The sequence below is a fragment of the Hippoglossus hippoglossus genome, chromosome 9 (genome assembly GCF_009819705.1).
Source record: "Hippoglossus hippoglossus isolate fHipHip1 chromosome 9, fHipHip1.pri, whole genome shotgun sequence".
Taxonomy (NCBI): Eukaryota; Metazoa; Chordata; class Actinopteri; order Pleuronectiformes; family Pleuronectidae; genus Hippoglossus; species Hippoglossus hippoglossus.
In genome coordinates, this window is record NC_047159.1 from 1,391,593 (window position 1) to 1,414,106 (window position 22,514).

The window sequence follows — 22,514 nt, forward strand, 5'->3', positions numbered from 1 at the left end:
ATTTGAACCCAGAACCTTCCTCTGCAGGGAACCCTAACCCTGACCCTATGGGTTTTATGACAAAACGTGAGAACTGAATATGAATTCAATTTGTTTTTATTTTATTTTATTTTATTCTATTCTATTCTATTTTATTTTATTTTATTTTATTTTATTTCCTTTTATTTCCTTTTATTTCCTTTTATTTTGTACGATACCCGACTTCCGGCGGGGCGTGTGTCGTCATGCGGAAGTTGATAGGATTGCGGAAGTGTGCAGCGGAGTTGGGTCGCTGGAGTGACACCAGAGTGAAACCAGAGAATCGGGTCTTCACTGGGCCCGAAGCGGTTCTGGTTCGGATCCCCTCTGCATGTCACAGCCGTGGGAGCCTCGGGTCACTGCTCGGTTCGGTGAGGACCAACATTCACTTCCTGTTTGAGCCGTTTGAAACTCGGCGGCTGGCGGAGCTAAGTTAGCTGCTAACGCTCCGTGGCACAGAAACAGTGGAACAGCTCCATCCCTGTAGATCACAGGAGGTTCGGAGGAAGACGCGAGAAGACGTGAGAAGGTTTCTCCTCATCTCGTGTGTGTCACTGGTGAAGGGTCACGTGTTGTGTTTCAGCCTCAACTCGAACTAATCTACTTTTAGTCTGAAGCTTCAACAGTTTCTCTCCACGTTGGGTTTTCAGTTCCGTGACGTGAAAACATAAAAGACAAACTTCCTGCTTTTTCCTTTCTCCACCTGCACCACATCGGACCAGCTGCAGCTCGGGAACCAGTTCCACCAGTCAGATCTGGACTGGGCTCACCCACACAAGCTGCAGACTGTGTAAAACATGGCAAACCTTTATTTCTAATAGTAATATAATGATAATAACTTGAATTTATTTTTCAAGAGACCCGAGGTTTTGTGTCTTTAATGAAAACACAAAAAAGGCAATTTTATTAATCGTTTCCCACCTGGACCACATCTCATCTGGTCTGGATCCACTTGTAAAGACTCTTCTAAACATCGCTCGAGTTTTATAAAAACCTTTATTTCTATCTATGAAAACACAAAAAGATGAATTTAATAGTTTTATATCGGGTGAGGCTCCAACACCATTGAATCTGTACATGTCCAGACTGTAAAGACTCTTCTGAACATACCTCGAGATTTGTTAAACCTTTATTTGTCGTTGGAGAAACACTAACAGGCCGTGTATTTAATAATCTTGCGTACGTCCACCTTTCACCTTTTATCAGAGCCGCACCTCGGCGTCTGCACGGCCGACAGCCACACATTGTATTCCAGTGGGCTGACTCCAGCTCGCCAAGGATCTGCAGAATCAATGCAGCCCATGTGACTGTGAGTCAGCGAGCTGATGTTCTCACATTAGACTTCCGTGGAAATCCAGAGTCATGGAGCCTCGCAGCAGAGACACTGGGTGTTTTTGTAGATGTACTCAGCCGGGGGTTTTCTGACTGGTCTGCGGCACCTCGATCAGAATTGATCACTTTACTCAGCTGGTCTGAGGTGAAGACTTCTGATACCTTCTGTCTGTGGTTTGAGGTTTATTTTCCACTCGCCTACTTTGCCTTCAGTTATGATGTGTCAGTATATCTGGGACTTTCCTTCATATCTGTCTTACTCTAAATAGATCTTATTAATTACTGTCTTAAAAAGTCTTAAATTCAACTTGTTGACTTGTTCTGTTGCTGCAGGAACCGTGATGAAAAACTGCTTCTGTTACAGGAAGCACAAAATTATAAAATGATGCTGAAGAACATCAAGCGGCTGTTTTAGGTTATTGTCCATAATTTATATTCATCAGGTCTTGAATGTGAAAACTGTCCCTTTTGTTCTCGTAAAAAAAACTATGTCAGGAACAAACCAAAAGTACCAGATAAAGTTCCAACCCTTCATGTCAGGTGGTGCGTGTGGTTCTTCAGCACCGACTCCACAGGAAGCTGCATTAAGTACTTGTCCCTCTCTTCCCAGTGTTCGGGGTTGAGTGGTCATGATGGCGGATCACACGGATGTCAGCCTGCTGCCGGAGGAGCGGGTCCGTGCGCTCACCAAGAAGGGAAGCACGGTGGAGGTTAATGACTACGTGCCGCTGCGCCGCTACTTCCGCTCCGGCATGGAGATGATCCGCATGGCGAACGTCTACACAGACGAGGGCAACATCGAGCACGCCTTCGTCCTGTACAACAGATACATCACGTACGTGCGCTGCCTTTCTTCAAGTATTTACTTTGTCCTTCCCTGCAGAGGTTGGAGGCACAACTAAATGCATTAAGTTGGGAGGAAATATATATAAAAGAAGGATAAGATGCTGAAGAAAGTTTCCACAGATTTTTATCTTGAGATCAAGTCTGAATGCTGTCAACCCCGTCCTTGCTTTAGTTTTGTGGCTCTTTAAAAAAGAGCAAAGCCAACCAATTCAAAGTCGACAGTCTGTCATTACTTTGAATTCCAAAGTTTAGTCCCTGGTTTTTTAAAAAGCTTTGTCAGCACAAGCACACAGAGGTTTTTCAGTCAATTACAAGAACTTCTTTTCTCTTCAAAAGGCTGTTTATAGAAAAACTTCCCAAGCATCGTGATTACAAGACGGCGAACGTTCCCGAGAAGAAGGACACACTGAAGGTACGAACACTGAGTTTACACTGACCTGGAAAGTGTGTTTTGAATTGTTTTCCGAGAAATCGTCTTAGCTCCACATTTAACTCGGTTTCCTTTCTTCTGCAGAAACTGAAGGATGTTGCATTTCCTCAAGCAGAGGTTCTGAAAAAAGGTCTTTTGAGGAGATTTGAACAAGAACACGCACAGTATCTTGCCAAAAAGGTGAAGTGTCCTGACTTACATCTGTCCAAACCACTGTAAAAACAATGAAAAGTACAGTACTGTGATTTTACAGTGTATCGTCTGGGCTGTAAATGGGCTGAAACATTAACCAGGGTTGTACTGAAAGAGGCAGTCATTCATTATCGGAGGCTAAACGATAACATTGACCCTGAATAGTCTCATTGTTTATTACAATGAAAGAAACGCATTCATTTGAGATCAACTTACAACTTTCATTAATTGTTCTGCTGCTGAAACTAAAACCTGCAAATATCTGGTGTTTGCCTTCTGCTCAGAAAGTGGCGGATGAGGCCCTGGTGCAGGAGCAGTCGAAGCGGCGAGCGCTGGACGCCGAGCGGGAGCGCGTGGCCGAGATGCAGCGGCGGCAGCGGGAGCAGGAGCAGTTCAGTGCCTTTGAGGAGATGATCCGCCGCCAGGAGCTGGAGAAGGAACGCCAGCGCGTGCTCCTTGAGTTCGCCACACCCAGCATGCCCCCCCCTGAAACGCCCCTCCTTCCAGGCATCCAGGGCCCCCCGTTCGTCCCCCCCACCGTCCCGCAGAGCCTGGGGGACATGTCCAGTGGCACCGACCACGAGTACAACCCCCCTTCAACCGTCGGTACACCTGCCACCGCCCCGCCCACCTTCGACCGCGCGCTCAAGCCCGGGTCTCTGGTCAGCCCAGGGAACAATAGTGAGTTAATCTTTTTGTGAGGGGCCGGCCCTCAGAGGATTTAAATACTGCCCTGTTCCTGCTCTAAAGTATTTATTCTCCTGAGCTGATTTCTTTCCCCCTGACCTACTTCATCTCCTGTTCACACCATGCCTTGCTCCAGAAGAGAATCCAACTTTTCTGCTCTAACTCCTATGGTTTGTGCAGATACAATGTCGGATGCCGTTCGGCAGTTGGCGGTTCCTGCTGAGCTGTGCCGGAGCTTTCTGAGGTTGGCCGAGGCCAACACCAGCCGAGCTGTGGAGACCTGTGGCATCCTGTGTGGCAAACTGGTAAGACTCTTCAACCGGGTTTCTGCTGGCTCTTAAAACGTCTAAATGACCTCGGACCTAAATATTATACACGAGCTCTGGATTACGTTTGGGTAGATCTTAATTATGTTAAGAGGTTTTTGTATAGTTTGTAATGTTTCGGTTTGTTGTAATTCTTTCTCATCTAATCAGATATTTGGCCAAGGTAATAACAGCTACATCCATTCTACTACGTTTTCATTTGAAAATAACGTTTTCAAACTAAAACCATCTCTGTCCACTTGAGTGTTTTGGCTCCGTATGAGTTGGTTGTTTTATTCTGGAAGGAGGTCATGTGATCGGAGCGAAAGCTACATCGAGACCGGAAACACCCAATCAGCAAGTGGTTGTGTCATCGTCATTTCGTCCGGACTGAAACACAGCCCCCCCGAGGTTTCAACTAAAAACGGAGCCAGCAGCGTTTCCAGGCTTCTCAGTTGTAGAGGCTCTGACACTCTGGAGTTGTGTGGACGCCACTCGAATCTGTGGCAGAGTTAATGTGTTTTAGAACACAAATGTACAGTATTAGAATGGATTAAGCAAAAACTACAAACAAGACCAACGTGGAACTGATAACTGATCGTCTGCAAACACCTCGATCAGAATTGATCACTTTACTCAGCTGGTCTGAGGTGAAGACCTTTGATACCTTCTGTCTGCGGTTTGAGAAACAACGTGTCCAGGTTTATTTTCTACTCCCCTACTTCTCCTTATGTTCAGTTATGATGTGTTAGTAAATCTGGGACTTTCCTTCATATCTGTCTTACTTGAAATATATCTTTTTAATTCAACCGTGATGAAAAATGCTTCTGTTACAGGAAGCACCAAAATAATACAATGATTTTGAAAGTGGGAATGTTAATCATGAGTGAGGCAACAATGTTGTGGGAGTGACTTTTGATGACTGGACGTTTTGCTGGACGCAGCGAACTGGTCAGATCTCAGTGGATTTGATCCAGACAGACACTGTGGACGTCTTGTTGCAGACGGCCGCTCTGCATAATTTAAAGCAGAGCAACAAACAGTGTGACGCTTTGTGTGTTTGTTTCAGACCAGAAATGCGTTTACTGTGACACACGTCATCGTTCCGAAGCAGAGCGGTGGACCCGACTATTGTGACACGGAAAATGAGGAGGAGCTGTTTCTCATACAGGACCAGTACGATCTCATCACCCTGGGCTGGATTCATGTGAGTGAACAAATGCACCAATGTTCTCAGAGCTGCAGAAATATCCCTCTGTCTTTTTAAACTTTATTGGACTTTAATCAATATCTAGACATTTGAGAGCAGTATTGATTCTAAGGGAAAACGTAGAGCAGCAGGAGGTATGGGGTTTGAGTTATTTTCAGATTCGGATGATTCATTTTACACTTTTGATCCGTGCAAGGGCTTATTTTTAATCTCTGGATATTAATATTTAGATGAAACAGTTGCACCATCATATTCAGTGGTGTTACTTCATGGTTTTACACTGAACACCTACAAACTATGTGCAAAATGTGGCCCCCTTTTTTCTTACAGTAAATTGAAACCAGCTGAGCAGGAAACTGAAGTCTGGGCTTTTTCTTTTCAGACTCACCCGACACAGACGGCCTTCTTGTCCAGCGTGGACCTCCACACACACTGCTCCTACCAAATGATGCTGCCAGAGGCCATCGCTATCGTCTGCTCGCCCAAGTTCAACGAGTGAGTCTGAAACCCGCTCGGGTCTTGTGGTCACGAACATGAGACACGAGGGAGGATTATTTCAGTGTTTGTCCGTCTGTGCCGATGTATTTTCTCTGTGCTGAAGTGTGACTGTGTTTGACCCAGAATCGGCTACTTCAGTTTGACGGACCGAGGAACAGATGAGATCTCCACGTGTAAAGAGAAAGGCTTTCACCCTCACAGCAAAGAGCCCCCTCTATTTACAGTGAGTAGCCCTCCACTTGGAGAGCAATGCACACTTCAATGATCTTTTCCTTATAAATACTGTTTTATTTCATTTTTGTAGAATACTTTTCTTGATATTAGCCGTGACAGGGGGAATGTAGTCTAGAGCTGTTTTCAGTCATGAACTCCGTTGGTCTATTTGAAGCAGCAGCAGCAGGTTGTCGGGTCCGACTCGTTCACAACAACAGGAACATGTGGGGATCATTGAATCCTGTGGACAGTCTCCTGCTGTGTTCTCACATCGACTCCTCCGGCTTGTGGGAGAAACTCTAATGTCTAACGTCAGGAGGTTCTGAGCTGGAGTGCAGTTCTGGTTTTCAATCGTCTGTCCATGTGAACAGACTCTAACAAACCTGTCTCTTGTTTCCAGCACGCGGGACACGTCACCATCACCAATGACACTGTGTCCATGATGGATTTGCGGTGATTTTGTTTCTGCTTTCCACCAGAAGACTCACTGACTGTTTTATCAAATGAAGACTGGACAAAACACTTGTTTTATTGTCGGGACGGTACCGAGCAAATGCCGCCCACGAGTTTACCATTCATATGGACTTCAGTTGTTCTCCAAAGGAACAACAACGTGAACTTATGTTTTTGCTCTGTCAGAAAACCAATCTACATATTACTGCACTTTTTGAGCAAAAACGACTTCAACCCACATCATGGACTCGTCAACCTCTGGCTCTTCAACCCCCTTCGTCTGTGTGAACATGTGCTTTACTTCCCATTCAGATTTTTGTTTTATAAATAAAAATGTGTTTGTCAGTAACAGGTAGCGTCTGGTAACTCAGCCTTTGTTCCGTTATTGTAAAAGTTTGGTCCTGCCTGACTGATAAAGTGCCACGAAGAGAAGGTTCACTGGTCGAGTTGTTCATTGTGCAACATGACGTTCAGTGTAAAGTCTAAAGTTTGTAATCAAATCTTTGTTCTTTTACTAGACTGTAAATATAGATGGACGACGCGTCCCCACTTCCTCCCACTGTACATAAAATACAGACCAAATATCAGAGAATATATAAATATGAGAGCGCTGCCGTTTTGTGCTTTTGACGTCTTTGGAACCAGAGGCTGGTTCAAAGTTTTTTACCGCTGCTGGTGCCAAGTTTTAGTTTGAAAGCTCCGGGGCTGCGTTTCAGTCTGGATGAACAGAAACAGACATTTGGAAACGATGACGCTCACAACCTCTTGCTGATTGGTTCTTTTCGGTCATGACGTAGCTTTCATTCGTCAGGCTCCTGTCACATGACTCCCGGCATCAGCCTCAGCTACCAGAGTAGAAACAACATGGAGAATCAATAACACGTGTTACTGACCCTGTCGTCTTTGCTAACAGCTGTTCAGTCTAATTCTGTATTACAATGACACAGCTGTTTACAAGTGGAGGAGACGAGCTGTTATTCAAGCCATTCCCGGCCTGATGCACATGCACAGTGTATGTGAGGGGTCACGTGATGTGCGTCTTCAGGCGTGTTGGCGATCTACATGTTTTGGCTTCACTTTGTGGGAGCTGTCGTGTCGTCCATCTTTATTTACAGTCTATTGCTCACTTGACTCACAAGATGATCCGAGTGAGTGATGAGAGAAGCCAGTTGTAACTCAGGTTTGGCGACAGTGTTGCTGTTGCTGCTCTGTCTTATATTTTTATAAAAACACAGCATCACTTCACAGCATCCTGTATTAAGACGAGGGTTTTGTTTGAAGTTCACTTCCTGATTACAATGGATCCTCGTCCTCCACGTTTCTCTTGTCTTTGTGTTTTGGGGGAAGAGAAGTTTGAAGTACCTGTCGAACTCGTCCCGACACATGACCGGTCATCTGAATGTACCTCCTGCTCCACGTCACTAACCGTTCATGCCGCTCTCCAGGTTTTTGTCTGCTCGCTTCTCTTGTCAGAAGAAGTCAATGATTAGCCATAATTGTGAGAATCCCCTTAATGAATGAAATGCCAAGACAAAATAAACGTATAGATTCATTTATTCTGTATTGTTTTATTTGTCACGTGAGTATAAACAGTTATTATTAGTGCTTTAGATAACATTTGATATCCTGGGGTTACGAGCACCCGGTGTAGAAGATGACACCTCGTAAGTACGTCAATGATGACGGCTCCTCCATCTTCTCTCATCGAGGGTCTCAGGTTTTAAACCTAAGATTTTTAAATATATTTATCAATAAACAAATTTATGCACAACTGTGTTTTATCCAGTAGTTAAGGAAAAGTAGTTTTATTAATTAATAAAAGTACAGTAAAGCTGCAGTCAACAATTACATTTACAATCATTCCCTTATTCCCCCAGTCTCACATGTTCCAGACTCTTGTTTTGTGCGATCAGCTGTCAGAACATTATTATGTTGTATATATCTGGTTTACATTGTGCAAACAAATTAGCTATTTTTATTTTTCCTTATATTATAATTTCCCAATTTGTTATATATATATTTTTTGAATGGGAGCCTTCATCAAAGGAACGAGTGACAGTGATCATAGATCAAAGGAGTCTTTGATGTCTATGATGTAGGTCCTTATTTGTGTATTTATATTTATTTGTACAACTTGTTGATGCTGTGGAGGTTAATTGGCCTGAACCAATGTTCCGCTAGGGGGCAGCAGAGTGCCGCTGTAGCAGCTAAAGCATCATCAATTACGACGACGAAGAAGAAGACAAACCGGAAAAGAAACAGCACAGTTCGTGTTTTTCTGCGTCGGTGAATTATTTGTTTTTTTTCTGGAGAGAAACTCGCGGTTTTTACCCGAAAACTCAAAATGGGGAAGCGGCAGCATCAAAAGGATAAAATGTGCGTGTTCACGTGTTTCTGGATCAAACAGCGACACCGAGAGGCGCTTGTTGCTGTTAGCTTAGCATGCTAACGCTGTTGGTCAACGAGCTAACTTTTACTTTTACTCTTCTTTAACGTAACTTCCGGTGTTTTCATGTATTATTGTGTGTTTCCCCCCCCGGCAGGTACATCACGTGTACAGAGTACACCAACTACTACGGAGGAAAACGAAACGGTTTGTATTTTACCACCTTTCAACCCATAAACTGTGTTTACAACTTTAACCTGTGAAAACAAACGTCATCAATCAACCACATTGTATTTGTATAGTGTATATATATATATTTATATATGTTCTCAAGTCACAGTTTGTCTCATATAACTTAACAAGGTGCGAACTCTCTGCAGTAAAACCTCAACAAGAGTAAAACGACCAGAAAGACCTCAGAGAGTCACGTGTGAGGATCCTGGAACAGAGCTTAACAACAATATTAACATTTATCAGAAAAGACCGTGATGAACATGAGCAAAGAGGTTTATTCATATTTCACGTATTTATACAAAAGTCTGACAGAGATGAAAGAGCAGTAATGTTGGAATACGTGAGTAGAAGTATTGTGTATCTGAGCTCTAGTTGTATTAATAAGCTCTGAAGTTCCTGTTTGGATCATTTCTGACTCTTTCCTTTCTTGTAGTTTTACTCTCCAGTACTAAACATAAATATATCGATTATGCATTATTTAAGCACAGTGAGGAGGTTACTGTTAATTGTAATAGTTATTAATTGTCAAACTATTTCATTATCAACAGTTCCACCCGTCGCTGTCTTCAAACTAAAGTTTCGAGCTTCTGTTCACAGACCAGTTTTTGAACGTTTCTTTAAAACCGAGTAGATGTATTCAAATTAAATCCGTTTGAAGTTTGTCTTTGTGTTTTTACTTTCCAGTGATCCCTCAGGCAAACTTCAGACGCCTTCCATTCGACCACTGCAGGTAAGAAGAAGCACAATACGCACCATCCTCAGAAGCACAACACATTTAAATTAGACGACTAGGAAATGATGTCCTCGCTGTTCCATTAATATGATAATTTGACAATAACACTAAAACTCATAGCTGAATATGTGTTTCTGCCGACTTCTTTCAAACCAGTTTTCTCTGAAACCTTTCAGCTTGTCCCTGCAGCCGTTTGAGTATCCTGTCTGCACGGAGGAGGGAGTCCTCTTCGACCTGCTGTAAGAACATGATGTTATTTAATAATCTATATATTTTAAAGATGTCTGCTGGACTCTAAGTGAAGCTTTGTCTGTCGGTTGTTATTGGGTATTTGTTTAATAGTTTACTTCCTCTCTTCCCTCTGTTTTAGGAGCATTGTTCCGTGGATTAAGAGGTTCGGCACTAATCCGATCTCTGGAGAGGTGAGAAAACTGTGATTCTCATCATATTGATACTGGTCCTTTTATCTACTGTCATTTACCACAATGTTGACATGTGTTCTGCAGCTGTTTGGGGGTTGAAATATGAAAATGTATATCTAACGCTGTTTTCAGACAAAATATTTTCTGGAGGGGCTGCATGTGAGGATGCAAATGTCAGAGTCACTTACACCGGACATGTGTATAACATGTGTTTGGAAACTAATGAGACACAGTTAAAAATCTAAAGTGAAAATCACCATTGGTTGTATCTAAACGTCTGAAGTGTAAAAACCTTGTTGATTGCACGTTAACGCTTGTTTATTCGTTCCCATAGAAACTGGAAGCAAAGTCTCTGATCAAACTCAACTTCGCCAAGAACAACGATGGTAAATACGCACGAGTTCCGTCTCATTTAGCCTCCAAAGTTTCACACAGACACTAATTACAGAGCACAATAAGGTTCATACTGACATTAGGGCTTAATTGCTCAGCTCCAAATCACCAAAATCAGTGGGTAGTTGGGAAATAAAAAGGTCAGAGCCACACTAATGTCACTGCAGTTCTGTGTGAGAGCTTCTGAAGGAGCAAATTAAAGCAAGTGGAAACAGGAGAGGTGATATCATTCAGCAAGGGGCACATTCGAGTTTCTTAAGTTTTCAGCCTGTGACTCTGCTGCTTTGCTTTCCTCTGATTTTTCTTCTCATTCTGTTCCAGGGAAGTATCACTGCCCCGTTCTGTACAACATCTTCACAAACAATTCTCACATCGTCACCAACAAGGTCACAGGCAACGTCTTCTCTCATGAGGTGGGTGACATCACCGACATACCACTGATCCTTATGTTATGATTTGGACGTTCAGGATACATTTCCTCTGCTTTTACAGGTCATCAACAAAGTAGAACCTGCCTTTTTTTATATTAATACGTTATTTATAATTATGTAAGGTGAAGAAAAGCAACAGAAATCTGTCAAATTGCTATAAGGTGATGATTAGAAATGTATATACAAAGAAAAGATCTCTAGTTTCCCTCTCTTTCACCTTGTGTGTGTCAAAAAGAGATTTTAAATATTTCTGTTTCCACTCAGGCTGTGGAGCAACTCAACATTAAGACCAAGAGTTTTAGAGATCTGCTCACCGATGAACCCTTCGCCAGAAAGGACATTATCACAATTCAGGTGGGTTGTTGCTTTGGTTTGAAAAGGTGAAAGCAGGTTATCATTATCATTATAAGGGAAAAGTAGCCCATATTGTTGAGTTGATTTTTGCTTTGTCTTCGTAGGATCCCACAAACCTGGATAAATTCAATGTTTCCGACTTCTTCCACGTGAAGAACAACCTGAAGGTTTTGGATCCAGGTGAGTTATAGAGATGTTGTTTAGATTGAACATGACGGGATCTAGAGAATAAATTATAAGGATTCAGAAAATAATGAGCCTCTGGAAATGAAAGAGTCTGAATCAAGCGATGATGATCTGTTCTTCCAAAATAAAAAAACTTAGATTAAATACCGGGGAACAATATTAACAAAGAGAGAACTTGGAGAGTTTCACTGGTTCAGGAACTTCAGCTGCTTCTGTGCTTCAGGACGTTTTATAGGATGTTTGCAGAACTGATCATAGCTTTCATATTTTTTCCTGTTTGTTCCCAGCTTTGCACATTTGGTTAAATCATTTTCTGATGCTTGAACCTATTTTGAATTTAGCTACATCACATCCTTTTAAAGACAAAAACAATGGAACAATAGCTAAAGCCAAATATGAGATAAATGGACAAATACAGTTGAGTGTTTAAGTCCTTAAGTCTCAAGTTGTCTTTGGACTTGAAAGAGCTTCAGTTAAACCATTTCCTTCCTCTTTCTGTTTTTCTCAGATGAGGAAAAGGCCAAACTGCACCCGTCGTACCACCTGAAGACGACCAACCTCGAGACCAGGGAGACGTTAGCTGAGCTGTACAAAGACTACAAGGGCGACAAGCTGCTGGCGTCCACCATGTTGGAGCCCGTGGCCAAGAAGACGGACAAGTTAAACGCTGTAAGGAAAAACATTATGATGCTCATTTTATTAAAAACTGAAACACGTGGAGGGAACATGACGAATGACCAAGAAACTCTGGGTTAAAATATCAAACATAAGCAGAAAAACAGATTCACATCTTGGTGAAGTAAGTAAATCACCTGATGGTTGTGGGTTCACATCCTCCGTCTGTGTGCGACAACCAAGAAGCCAGAACTGACCACATGTGATTGTTAAGTTTATCGGCTCACACACCTAAAATAACACTGAATTGAATTCTGTAATTCATTTTTTAACTTTCAGTCAATTAGAGGTAGGTGTCGCGCACATGAAAGATCTGAAAGTCTTCAAACTGGTTCTTAAAAGGTTCCCAGGTAGAACCTGCAGTAGAACCTGCAGTAGAACCTGCAGTAGAACCAGTCCAGCACAAGGACTCAGTTCACTTTGGTGGAAACCAGTTTTCTCAGTTGTTGAATCATAAGAAATACATTTTTCAGTTTCAGCTCTTAGAAGATTTAAAAAATATAAGTAATTTTCTCATGAATAATTTATTAAAAGCATTTAAATAGATTTATCAGTTCTACAGTGAAGAAGTGTAACTTTCACTTCGTACACCAGGAGGAGCCAAACACACATTAATAGATGAGCGCTGCTCTGACGACAACAAGACAAAACAACAGCATCCAGAAACAGAACAAAGGATGTTTCAGTGTTGTGAGGATTAAAGATAATATTCAACATGTGCATTCAATGAATTACAGCAAATTTATGTGTTTACAAAGATATTTAGAAAACGTATTAAGATCTAAAATATTAGACATAATTAAACCTTTGAGTCTGAAATGTAATTAGTAGAAAAGGATTTACTTTAAAATACCGTCTGGGTTCTTTGTGTAACCTGGTGTAAACTTCTGGCTTCAGTGCTTTCTGGTTTAACTATAAGGAAAGCAAACATTGAAGTGCTGAACAAAGAAGGTCGTCTGTGGTCACGTTGCCACTGAGCCTGTATCCTTGAATAACCGGGGGGGGGGGGGGGGGGTGGTGGCGGAGGAATCCTGATTCACTTTGAGAGACATCACTGCTTTTATCAGCTGCTGCTCCACCGTGTCTGGTTTCCAGACCTGGAGAGCAACAGCGTTCATGTAGAAGATTCATGTTCATTAAAATACAAAATATGAGTAAGTAGATTTCATTACAGTTAAGATTTGTAACGCAAACATACATTAATCTCATTGGAAGTTTAAAACAATGTACTGCAACCTTTTGGTGTGTGAGCTTCCCCGCTTTGCAATTTACATTATTTATATGTGGGAAAGCAAAGAAGGAAATAAACTGACATTTTCTGGTGAGATTTGAAGTCAAAGGGAAAACCAAGTGTTTAAGTTTGTCTTGTTTACTGGTTTTCACTTTTGGAAAATCAGGAGTGAAACATCATCAGTGTAAAGTAAAGGTCTTTTCACACCAACTCTGAATTCTTCCTCCAAAACTGTCGCACATTTAAAAATGAATTCAACCTCATGTTGCGTCACGTTGACACAAGTTTCTCCATCAAAGTTGTTCCACAGAGTTGTTTGAGCTGGTCTCAGAGCTGGTTTGAATCAAACTGGACCACTGATGGTTTTGTCAGTGTAGTAAAGTAATTTCTTTACATTACATTGTAACAGCAGACACAGACGCACCAGAGCTTTCCCTCGCCTGCTCTCAGTTCACCGTTGAGGTGACGCTCAGACGGCATCTGAGAGAACAGGGAATGTAGGTCAGACGGAGCACACAAGGTGAAGTCTGTGCTTTCATGCGTCTTCACGAGAACTAGAGCAGAAGAATTCTAAGCCAGGACTGTAGAATAGACGAGAGCTTTTGAAATCCATTTCCACTTCCCGGCTTTCATCTTCGCTCAGCTCTTATTCTCTTAGACCTAAATAACTCCTCCAGTCTCACTGCTGGGTTTTGTGGTATTTTTAGGTGAACATCGCTATTCAGCAAATGTATTCTACTATAATTTAAGCTCAAACAACCTTAAAGCATCTTAAGTGCCCCAAATTATGAGATGGCAGCGATTTCTCCACGCTGAGCGGGGGGGGGCTGTGCTCTTAGTCGTACAGAAGCTGCCGAGGCTGAATGTGAGAACACAAATGTACGAGTCGCTTGCTTCAGACATTTTCTCAAATTTCCCTGCAGCCCCCAAATAAAATGTCTGTAAAACGCTGTGAGTCCATGTGAGGAACCAGCAGGAAGATTCACAGCGAGCGAGTGAACGTGTTGATGACGTTTCTAACACGCGACGGAGGCGAAGCTGGAACAAATAGTCACATCATAGCTTTCAAAACTTCACCTTTAATACTTGTTATTGTTCTTTTTTCACAAGTAGGTGCACGTCTGAAAGAAACATTTCTGATTTGAAAATGAAGAATGTGCACATATGACAAAGTTAACCCTAAAAACAAACTACACCGTTGTAAAGAGCATGTTTTAATCAGTCAAGAGGGAAAATATGAAGTTGTTACCTCGAACCAATCTGTATTTATCAAGGGATCAAACACAATTCTCTCAGGTTTGTGTGTTTGTTTACTTGCACATGTGCTGGTTTGTTTACAGGTCCATGTGCGTCTGTCCTCGCCCCCTAACGTCTCTGTGTCTGTCCAATGCTCATTGTAATCTGCTATTAATTTCATTAATTTTAATTAATGCTGTCATATTTTGAATAGCATAATAAAACTTGCAGAAATCAAAAAATATAATGAGTTCTCTGCTGCTCAGAGCTGTTTTCATTCTGTTATATTTTAGATAGAACAAACTAAAATCAACCCGTTCAGCTGCTTCTGAAGTTATCAACATCATAAATGAGTTCATAAACAGTAGAAGTAGAGTTTAGAAGGTGGAGTGAGAAAACATTCAAACTAACTTTCTCTCCTTTCTCCCTCAGGCTCATTACTCCACAGGCAGAGTTTCCGCCTCCTTCACATCCACGGCCATGACTCCGGCAACGACACACGAAGCAGGCGAGTGAACATGTCTGCAGATTCCCAGCAGAGAGAAACGTGCACCTCTGGTTTAGTTCGTTAATCTTTATTTATTGTGCTCACACAGTCGACTGTGCTGCTCAGTTCAACTGGGTTCTCTCCTCCTGTCAGACTCTGAGCTGCTTCATGGGAAAGATTCACTGTTACACAACCGTGTCGTACGTTCACTACACTTCAGAGGAAGATGGGTTTTACTTCTAGTGACCTCATTCATGGTTTTTAGAAAGAAAAGCGTGCGTATATATAATGTCATGCTGGAATAGAAAACTTCCCCAAACTGTTCCCAACAAGTTGGAGGCATAGAATTGTCCAAAATGTCTTAGTGAGCTGAAGCATTAAGATTAACTTCACTGGAACTAATGGGCCTGAATGAAACCCATGAATTCAATGGTGTGTGGGTGTGTGTGTGTGTGTGTGTGTGTGTGTTGAATAGACAGGATTCATATTTTAGTTACTGATTTATTTATGTCTCTGAATCTGTATTTTTACTTTTTAGATTTTACTCTTGGTGAAAAAGTGATTTGGATGAAATATTGTTCATGAGAGAATAATTTCTGTGTGAATCTAAATCACCGTCACACTGACGAAGCTCTGAGGGTTTTTAAAAGGTCAGAGATTTTACCTTCAGCGACATGAGGCTCACAAACAATCAATGAAATCCAAAGACCGTCTCAATCTCAAAGGTTGTCATCAATAAAGCCACAAGTCACAAGAACTGAAATCGTATTTTTCCGTTGCAGACGCCATCGCAGACGACACCGTGCGTTACCAGTACGTGAAGAAGAAGGGCTACGTCCGTCTTCACACCAACAAGGGGGACGTGAACCTGGAGTTACACTGTGATAAGGTAATAACCTTACACACAAACTCTCATTCGGACTTGGCTGATATTTAATTAGCTGATGTAAAGTCGTCTTGTGATGTTGCTGTGACGTAGGTTTGGCCCGAGCTCGCGCTCGACTCGTCCAAACACTTAAATCCACCTTTTGCAGAGTCTGTCCTTCAGCTTGCCAAGTTTCACATCTTGGCAGAGATGTGTTTCTTGTGTTCCTCCTTCTTAAGGTTATTCGTGGGGCTCCTGAGAGACAGCATGCGTTCCAGGAATGCGTTTCTGCCCCGGTAACCAGGCGTCTCGTGTGCTGGGTTCTCATTGGCTTCTGAGCCGTCGAATCAGAATAATGAGGGGAAGGGGCAGCGGTTAGACAACCTGCCCTCGGTGCCCCGCATCCTCCTCCTCCTCAGCGCCTTCCTCCCTGGTGGTTTTCACACAGCAGCTCTATTCGTGGCCTGCTGTTTATGAATTAATGAGCGCTGCCTCACTGTCACATGCACTCTCAGTCCAGAGCCCACCTCCCCGGGAAGTGCCCGTTTGCGTTGGACGTCTCCGCCGCCGCTGCCCTCGTTGTCCCAGCTCGGATGAGATGTGAGGGGGCAGACGTGGGAGGTGTGATGACACAGCTCGTACCTTTAGTCTCACATTAAACAGAGGAAGGTGCAGCTTCATTAGATCTGACAGCTGGAAATAGATTCACAAATGTTTTTACACAATGAAGATTTATATTTAGATTCAAATAACAATCTGAATTATTCCCTCCAGGAAGGAGGTTTTATTTTCTGTCAGCAGGACATTAAACTACTGAACCGATTTTCTTGAAACCCATTATTTGTATAAGCAGATTAATTTGAGGGGGGGAGACCCAGGATTGTTTTTGTGTTGGAGGTTTGTTTTAGCGAGTTCCTAGGAACAGTTCATGCGTCTTGATGGAAAAGAAACAGGCATGTTTAGGTGACTGATGTCTATGGGGGGGTGCAGTTTGTGTTTCAGGTCAGTGTATGTGCGATACTAGTTGTATTTAGGTTGTGTGTTTTATTCCAACACTGTGGGTGAGTGGGGTTCGGATCTAAGTTGTTGTTTTCACTATGTTTAACACGGCAAAAGGAGGTTTTTCAACATTTTCGGGTAATTTCTCAAGAAATAAGACAAACGAGATCTTGATGTATCTGACCTCAAAACATGTATATGTAATGTCTTGATCTATACCACATCCTTCCCTTTAACTTTCAATGATGTGCATAGGTTGCCGGGGATCTAAAGACAGGCACACAATCTTGGCAGAATACATTTTTATTTTCTCAGACTAATGGAATTATTTTAATGGCTTTTATGTCCCTCATCCCCCCCGGGTGATACTTGTGGAGGAGAAGAGCTCGTAAGTTAATGTGAATTAACATTTTTTTAAGTCTGCGTCAGCAAATTCTGTTTCCCTGCTGACATCACTGATTGCTGACAGCTTTAGGCAGCCAGGCATGTTTTTATGTGGATTGCATTCGAGACATTCCCGGACTGAAAACTCTCTCAGAGAAACGGACACACAAACGCAGAAGCAGGCTGACACGCTAAATTAACCACTAATACGCGGAGGCGGCGGCATCAGCGACAGGCAGACGACGCCTGCGTGTTACAGATAAAGATCTGTGACGTAAAAGTTTCTGCTTACAGATCAGAAGCATTTAGATGAAAGAAAGGAAACACTGAACTGTTATTAATGCAAACCAGTTATCTGTTCTAACAAGACAGTTTCTCGTTAGATTAGTGTTTGAGGCGTTCTTTTCCATTCCAGAAATTTTATTTAATGGCTAAAATTGGTTAAAACCAATCCCTGTATTTTTTTTTCTTCCTTCTTTTGTGGAGGGGTTTAAAACAATAAGCCTCTTTGTGCCAGAGTGCTCTGAAAACCCAGGATTTATCATGAAGGGTAAAGGAAGCAGAGTCGAACCTCAACTGCAGAATTGAGACGTAGGAGGAAATAAGACCAGTGGAGCTTAGAGGAACTCGTCACACAACGAAAGGCCGATGACTAAAAACAGGTTTTATGAAGCATCTGGTGGTTCTTGGAAACCACCAACCACTGCTGCCGGGGGGGGGGTAAAGTTAAGTTTCCCTCACACACACACACACAGAAGTGTTCCTCGAGGCTGTTGATGATAATAACACTGGACCGTACCAGCCGGCTCGTTTCACAGAGCGACAGCCAGTCAAGAGCGGCTTCTCTCAGCGGGGGGGAGTTTCTGTTAGGATTTACCAGACGCCGACGCAGACGCAGGTTGACCCTTCAGCCAGAGGACAAATCCAGATGTGCTTTCTTTAAAAACACCAACACAACATCTTTGTAACTGTGTAAAATACCTGGCTTCTGTCTACAGAGCTCACCAGCGTGGTTCCCATTCTTAATATATCAATATTTTAACCATCCTAGGTAGACTTGCTACGAAATTGTGAAACGATGTTACGTGCTCCTGTAGAAGTCTCTATGATGTCAACCTTGTTTTAAGGAAAACTTTCTGAGAAGCTGAACTCTGTCGGTTAATGATAACAGTTGTTTCTGAGAAGAGAAGAGTTTCATGTCGGTCGATCTAATAAACGTGTCTCTCTCTGTCCTCCAGGTTCCCAAAGCTGGAGAGAACTTCGTCCGTCTGTGTAAAAAAGGATACTACGATGAAACGGTCTTCCACAGGTCCATCAGGAATTTCATGGTGAGGACAAAGAAGTGTTTGAACTGGTTATATTGGCAAAAACAGGAATACAGAGAATTTCAATACAGAGAGTGAGATGTAATAAAAGCATGAGTGACAGTTTCCAGAACAAAAAAGATTTTATCTAAGCAATGCAAATGGTTTGGGATCTGTGACGTCTCATAACTGGAAATGTCTCCAGTTGAATCCTCGTGTGTTTCTATGTCGTCGGGGAAGAAACGATTTGTTAAACAAATGTGGGTTAGTTAGAACTTAGTCAGTGATTATCCAGAAGTTCACACCCACCATCACTATCTGTTTTTAAATCTGTATTGTTTTTCCTCTTCCATAACTGAGACACTCCATACTGGGACATCTTATATGAATGTTGGTGAATATTTAGGTGGATTTATCCTCTATCCCCCTTGTACCCACCGACCCATGAATTACTGACCACGGTGTCATTCACCTCGTCTGTTGCTGAGATAATTACACATTTGAGTGTTTCCCACTTCAGAGACGAGTAAACACACAAACCCTTTGTTCCAACTCGCTCTCCAACTAAAGCGTCTTGACCCGGACTCTGAATGTGAAATGACAGATCTCTGATCAGCTCCTTGTCAGTTTACTTCACAGCCTCCGCTCCCGTAATGAAAGTGGCTCTGAGTGGACATCTGCTCTCAAAAGGACTTTCTTTTAATTCTATCCCCTGGTTTTCATACGCAGCGGTTTGCAAGCTTTGAATTGTTTATCCCTCGTTACTGGTTGGCCTCCAAACTGGCCTCGGAGAGAACATTGTCATGACAACAAACACTTGAAATGCAGTGTGTTGATGGGACGAGGAACGTGGCTCCTGCTTCCTTTCTTAAAGCCGTTTATCACGACCATGTAAGTGAACTGAACATCCTGTGAGGACACTTGACAGTTTTCCTTTGAAATGCAGGAGGCCCAGCAGCCTCCTCTGCTGAGGTAGTAGGAACCTGTTGGTATAATATCTTGCCTGTTTGTTTCCAGCTCTGTGAAACAAAGAGTTTCATCAATGTTCCTCCTGCTTTCGTCTGGTGCTGCTGTTTAGCTCCTCTTCCCTTGGTGCTGCTGTTAGAACGTAGCTGCTAAATAAACAGCAAACAAGGGGAACACATTAGAAACACAATCAGCTCCTGCTTCCTCTACTGTTGGCAGAAATGATTGTGCCCGGCCTGGGGTCGCGGCGTCCACACAAACACTGCAGGAACCCACTCATCAAAATTTGCTCCGCAGCAGCAGCACCGGTGGTCAGAACCTGCAGCTTTTCGGAGAAGTGCTCTTGATTAACAATGAACAATGGAGGCCAGTATCCTGCGAGGCTTTGACGTCTGCTCCTAATGATTACAAGGAACATGACTCCGGTTTGGCTGTTTGACAAAAGGAAATATAACGTTACAAATTAAAGTCTCGTTCGACCACTTAACAGAAATTGAACATTTTCCTGTAATAGGTAAAAGGAACAAAGTGTGTATTCAGCTTTGAATGTGCATCACACGCAGCCAGCGTCACGCACACGTAACAGAGTTTGTTTTTGTTTCCAGATCCAAGGAGGGGACCCGACTGGCACCGGTACAGGTGAGACCAGGGCTGCACTCGGGCCACATTTTCACTTGCATAACGGCTCCCTGTTGAATTATTAATAGTTCTCTTTTGGAAGCTTTGCGTAAATACCGCTGGCAACTTAAGATGTAAGTCAAGAGTGTTACTAAATATACTCTGCAAAGGCACATGGGGGTTCAGAAGACACACACACAGAGAGGGTGATTATTTGGAGGGAAAGGGGCTGGGGGTAGGGTACAGAAAGGGGGGGGGGGGGGGGTGTTAAACAACCAAACAACCAGCGTTTGGTGTCATTTTCCTGTTTTCAAAGTGTGTTTCAAAGGCAGCTACGTGTAATTGACTGCGAGGCCTCATACAGTTAATTTCCTGCCTTCATGCCGTCTGTGCCGCTGCGAGACTTTGCTGCACAAAGTGTGCTTTGTGTCTGTGGGCGTCTCTGAGCGCTACACAAAATACACGCACGCTGACAGATTTATGAAGGTGTAGAATATCTGGCTTGTGGGTAAAACTCTCCTCATCACCTGGACCGAACAACGTGTGCACTGAGAATCATGAACAGACTTTCTAATGTGTTTCGTAAAGACGACTTCTCCTCGTGCTCAACAGTCCCAGAACATACACAGAACCAACACGGTGCTTTTACTTTAACGACGACTTGCTAAAGAGGAAGTGATTCTATGATGGAGGCAGGAATAGAAGGGAAATTTCACCATGAATTGAGGCCATGCAAGAAAACCCTACATAAAAATGTGAGCTCATTTTGAGTGAATCCTTCTGTTTCATTGTCTCCACGTAAATTGAACAGAGACACTTCCTGGAAGCTGCTCACTGTGGCGTTCCAGCCCGAGTTCAGATAAGCCTCATTTATCTTAAACCCTTAAGAAGGAGCTGCTTCGGAGAAGGACATGTTTTAAACATCCACTTGCGAATGAAAACCCGGACACACATTCCTCGTGTGATATGAAAAACACAATCTGTGGTCAGATAATGTGCTCGTTAGTAGAGATGCCTCACGGCTCTCAGACGGCGACGTCCTCTTCTGTTTTCCTACGCTCTCTGAATTTAGATGCTGATGTTGTAACGGAATCATTTGAAATAACATCAGAGCGACTGCAGCTTCATTTATTGGTGAACTGTTGGTTGAGAACTCCTCGCTCTCCTCTTCGTTTACGATCCAGACGTACGGAGGTAAAATGTCAGCAAGTTGATAAATTATGCAGAAATGTCACCGGGGGGGGGGGGTGTTGACGGCTGCACAACACCTCCCAGGAGCTGATTGGTTGGTGGTATACATTTACACACCTCCAACCAATCACACACACACGTACAGCGCATACTCATAGTTTTATATACACACACACACAGTTTCATGCACGTACACCAGCTGGCAGGACACAAACTGAAACACACCTCGGGGCGACAGATCCTCTTCCCCATCGTGAGCCAGTGAGCTCCCGCCGTGCGTGTTCCTGTAAACTCATCGTGATGATTCTCCATGATGAAGTCAGTCTGAATAATGATTCACAGCTGAGGCCTCTCGACGTGGATCCTCGTTCAAGGGCAAACAGGCCTTTAGCTTCTTAGGAAGTCACACAGGGCGTCTGGAATGCTGCAGTCATTTGAATGAGCAAGTGTTGTGTTTTCATACAAACCAAGAGGATTGTGACACTTCACAATTAAAACATATTGCTGTGGATTGTGGAGCAGAAAATTAAACACACACTTGTATCTTTATCAGTTCTACCCCCCGACGTCTCCACATTAAACTCCAGATGGTTCAGTTAAACGACAGATTAACACGGAACTGTCAGTGAGCGGCTGCCTGAAGGAGAGGGACAGGAGGGTTTTCCTTTAAAGACCTGTTGGACTTGTTCTACTCCAAGTTTCTCTGAACATCTTTCTGTCCAAACAAGTTACTTTTCCTTATCGAGGACCTTTTTATTCGTACTTTGAAATTTCCCTGTGTAATTATTGGCAGACACAAACTTCCATAAACATGATGTACATCCATTTACATGTTCTTCCTTTAGACTTTTGCAAACGTGAGGTTTTGACGTGTTGCATCGAGATGATAAAGATGGACGACATGGCAGCTCCTCAAAAGAGAAGCCAAAGTTTCTAATAAGTTTGGTTTAAACAGGGTGAAGCCTCATGATTGACAGCTTAGTATGACTCTGATTGGTCGAGAGTGTGTGTATATCAGCAGGAACTTGATTCCACAGCTCAATCACAGTTTGACTCTGGGATGTTTGGGCTTCATTTCTGGAGAGTGGGAGAAAGTGGAGCTGTCTCATCTGTCTTTATTTCCAGTCTGCGGATCAGCCTGAGAAATGGTTCCACTTTTATAATGTCAAGTGTGTGTCATCGTGAAATGTGAGGTGGTTCAGCGACTTCTATCTTCGCTCTGTCTGCGGAAGTAA

At 42.9% G+C, this 22,514-nt stretch overlaps 2 protein-coding genes across 7 annotated transcripts in view; both read left to right on the forward strand.

Moving 5' to 3' along the window:
• The first annotated feature begins 214 nt into the window (after positions 1-214).
• LOC117767989 (STAM-binding protein-like A) lies at positions 215-6,774 on the forward strand. Of its 2 annotated transcripts, none has more exons than XM_034595993.1 (10): positions 215-389; positions 1,926-2,185; positions 2,533-2,608; positions 2,711-2,806; positions 3,103-3,499; positions 3,686-3,810; positions 4,880-5,017; positions 5,403-5,515; positions 5,642-5,741; positions 6,132-6,774. In XM_034595993.1, exons 2-10 carry the CDS (start codon positions 1,980-1,982, stop codon positions 6,186-6,188), a joined length of 1,308 nt encoding a protein of 435 aa, XP_034451884.1. In that variant the 5' UTR covers positions 215-389; positions 1,926-1,979; the 3' UTR covers positions 6,189-6,774. The 2 variants fall into 2 exon arrangements, with proteins under 2 accessions (XP_034451884.1, XP_034451885.1); XM_034595994.1 differs by having other exon boundaries at positions 1,961-2,185.
• A 1,625-nt stretch (positions 6,775-8,399) lies between these two features.
• ppil2 (peptidylprolyl isomerase (cyclophilin)-like 2) overlaps positions 8,400-22,514 on the forward strand; it is a 22,408-nt gene continuing 8,293 nt past the window's right edge. For all 5 annotated transcript variants that reach the window (XM_034595987.1, XM_034595988.1, XM_034595990.1 and 2 more), the window contains exons 1-14: positions 8,400-8,560; positions 8,728-8,777; positions 9,489-9,534; positions 9,714-9,776; positions 9,908-9,959; positions 10,294-10,345; positions 10,674-10,765; positions 11,048-11,137; positions 11,242-11,317; positions 11,832-11,992; positions 14,898-14,973; positions 15,735-15,841; positions 18,439-18,528; positions 20,076-20,109. In XM_034595987.1, the coding sequence (XP_034451878.1) occupies positions 8,529-8,560; positions 8,728-8,777; positions 9,489-9,534; positions 9,714-9,776; positions 9,908-9,959; positions 10,294-10,345; positions 10,674-10,765; positions 11,048-11,137; positions 11,242-11,317; positions 11,832-11,992; positions 14,898-14,973; positions 15,735-15,841; positions 18,439-18,528; positions 20,076-20,109 (1,021 nt within the window). In that variant the 5' untranslated portion in view covers positions 8,400-8,528. The remainder of the gene's footprint in view (positions 8,561-8,727; positions 8,778-9,488; positions 9,535-9,713; positions 9,777-9,907; positions 9,960-10,293; positions 10,346-10,673; positions 10,766-11,047; positions 11,138-11,241; positions 11,318-11,831; positions 11,993-14,897; positions 14,974-15,734; positions 15,842-18,438; positions 18,529-20,075; positions 20,110-22,514) is intronic.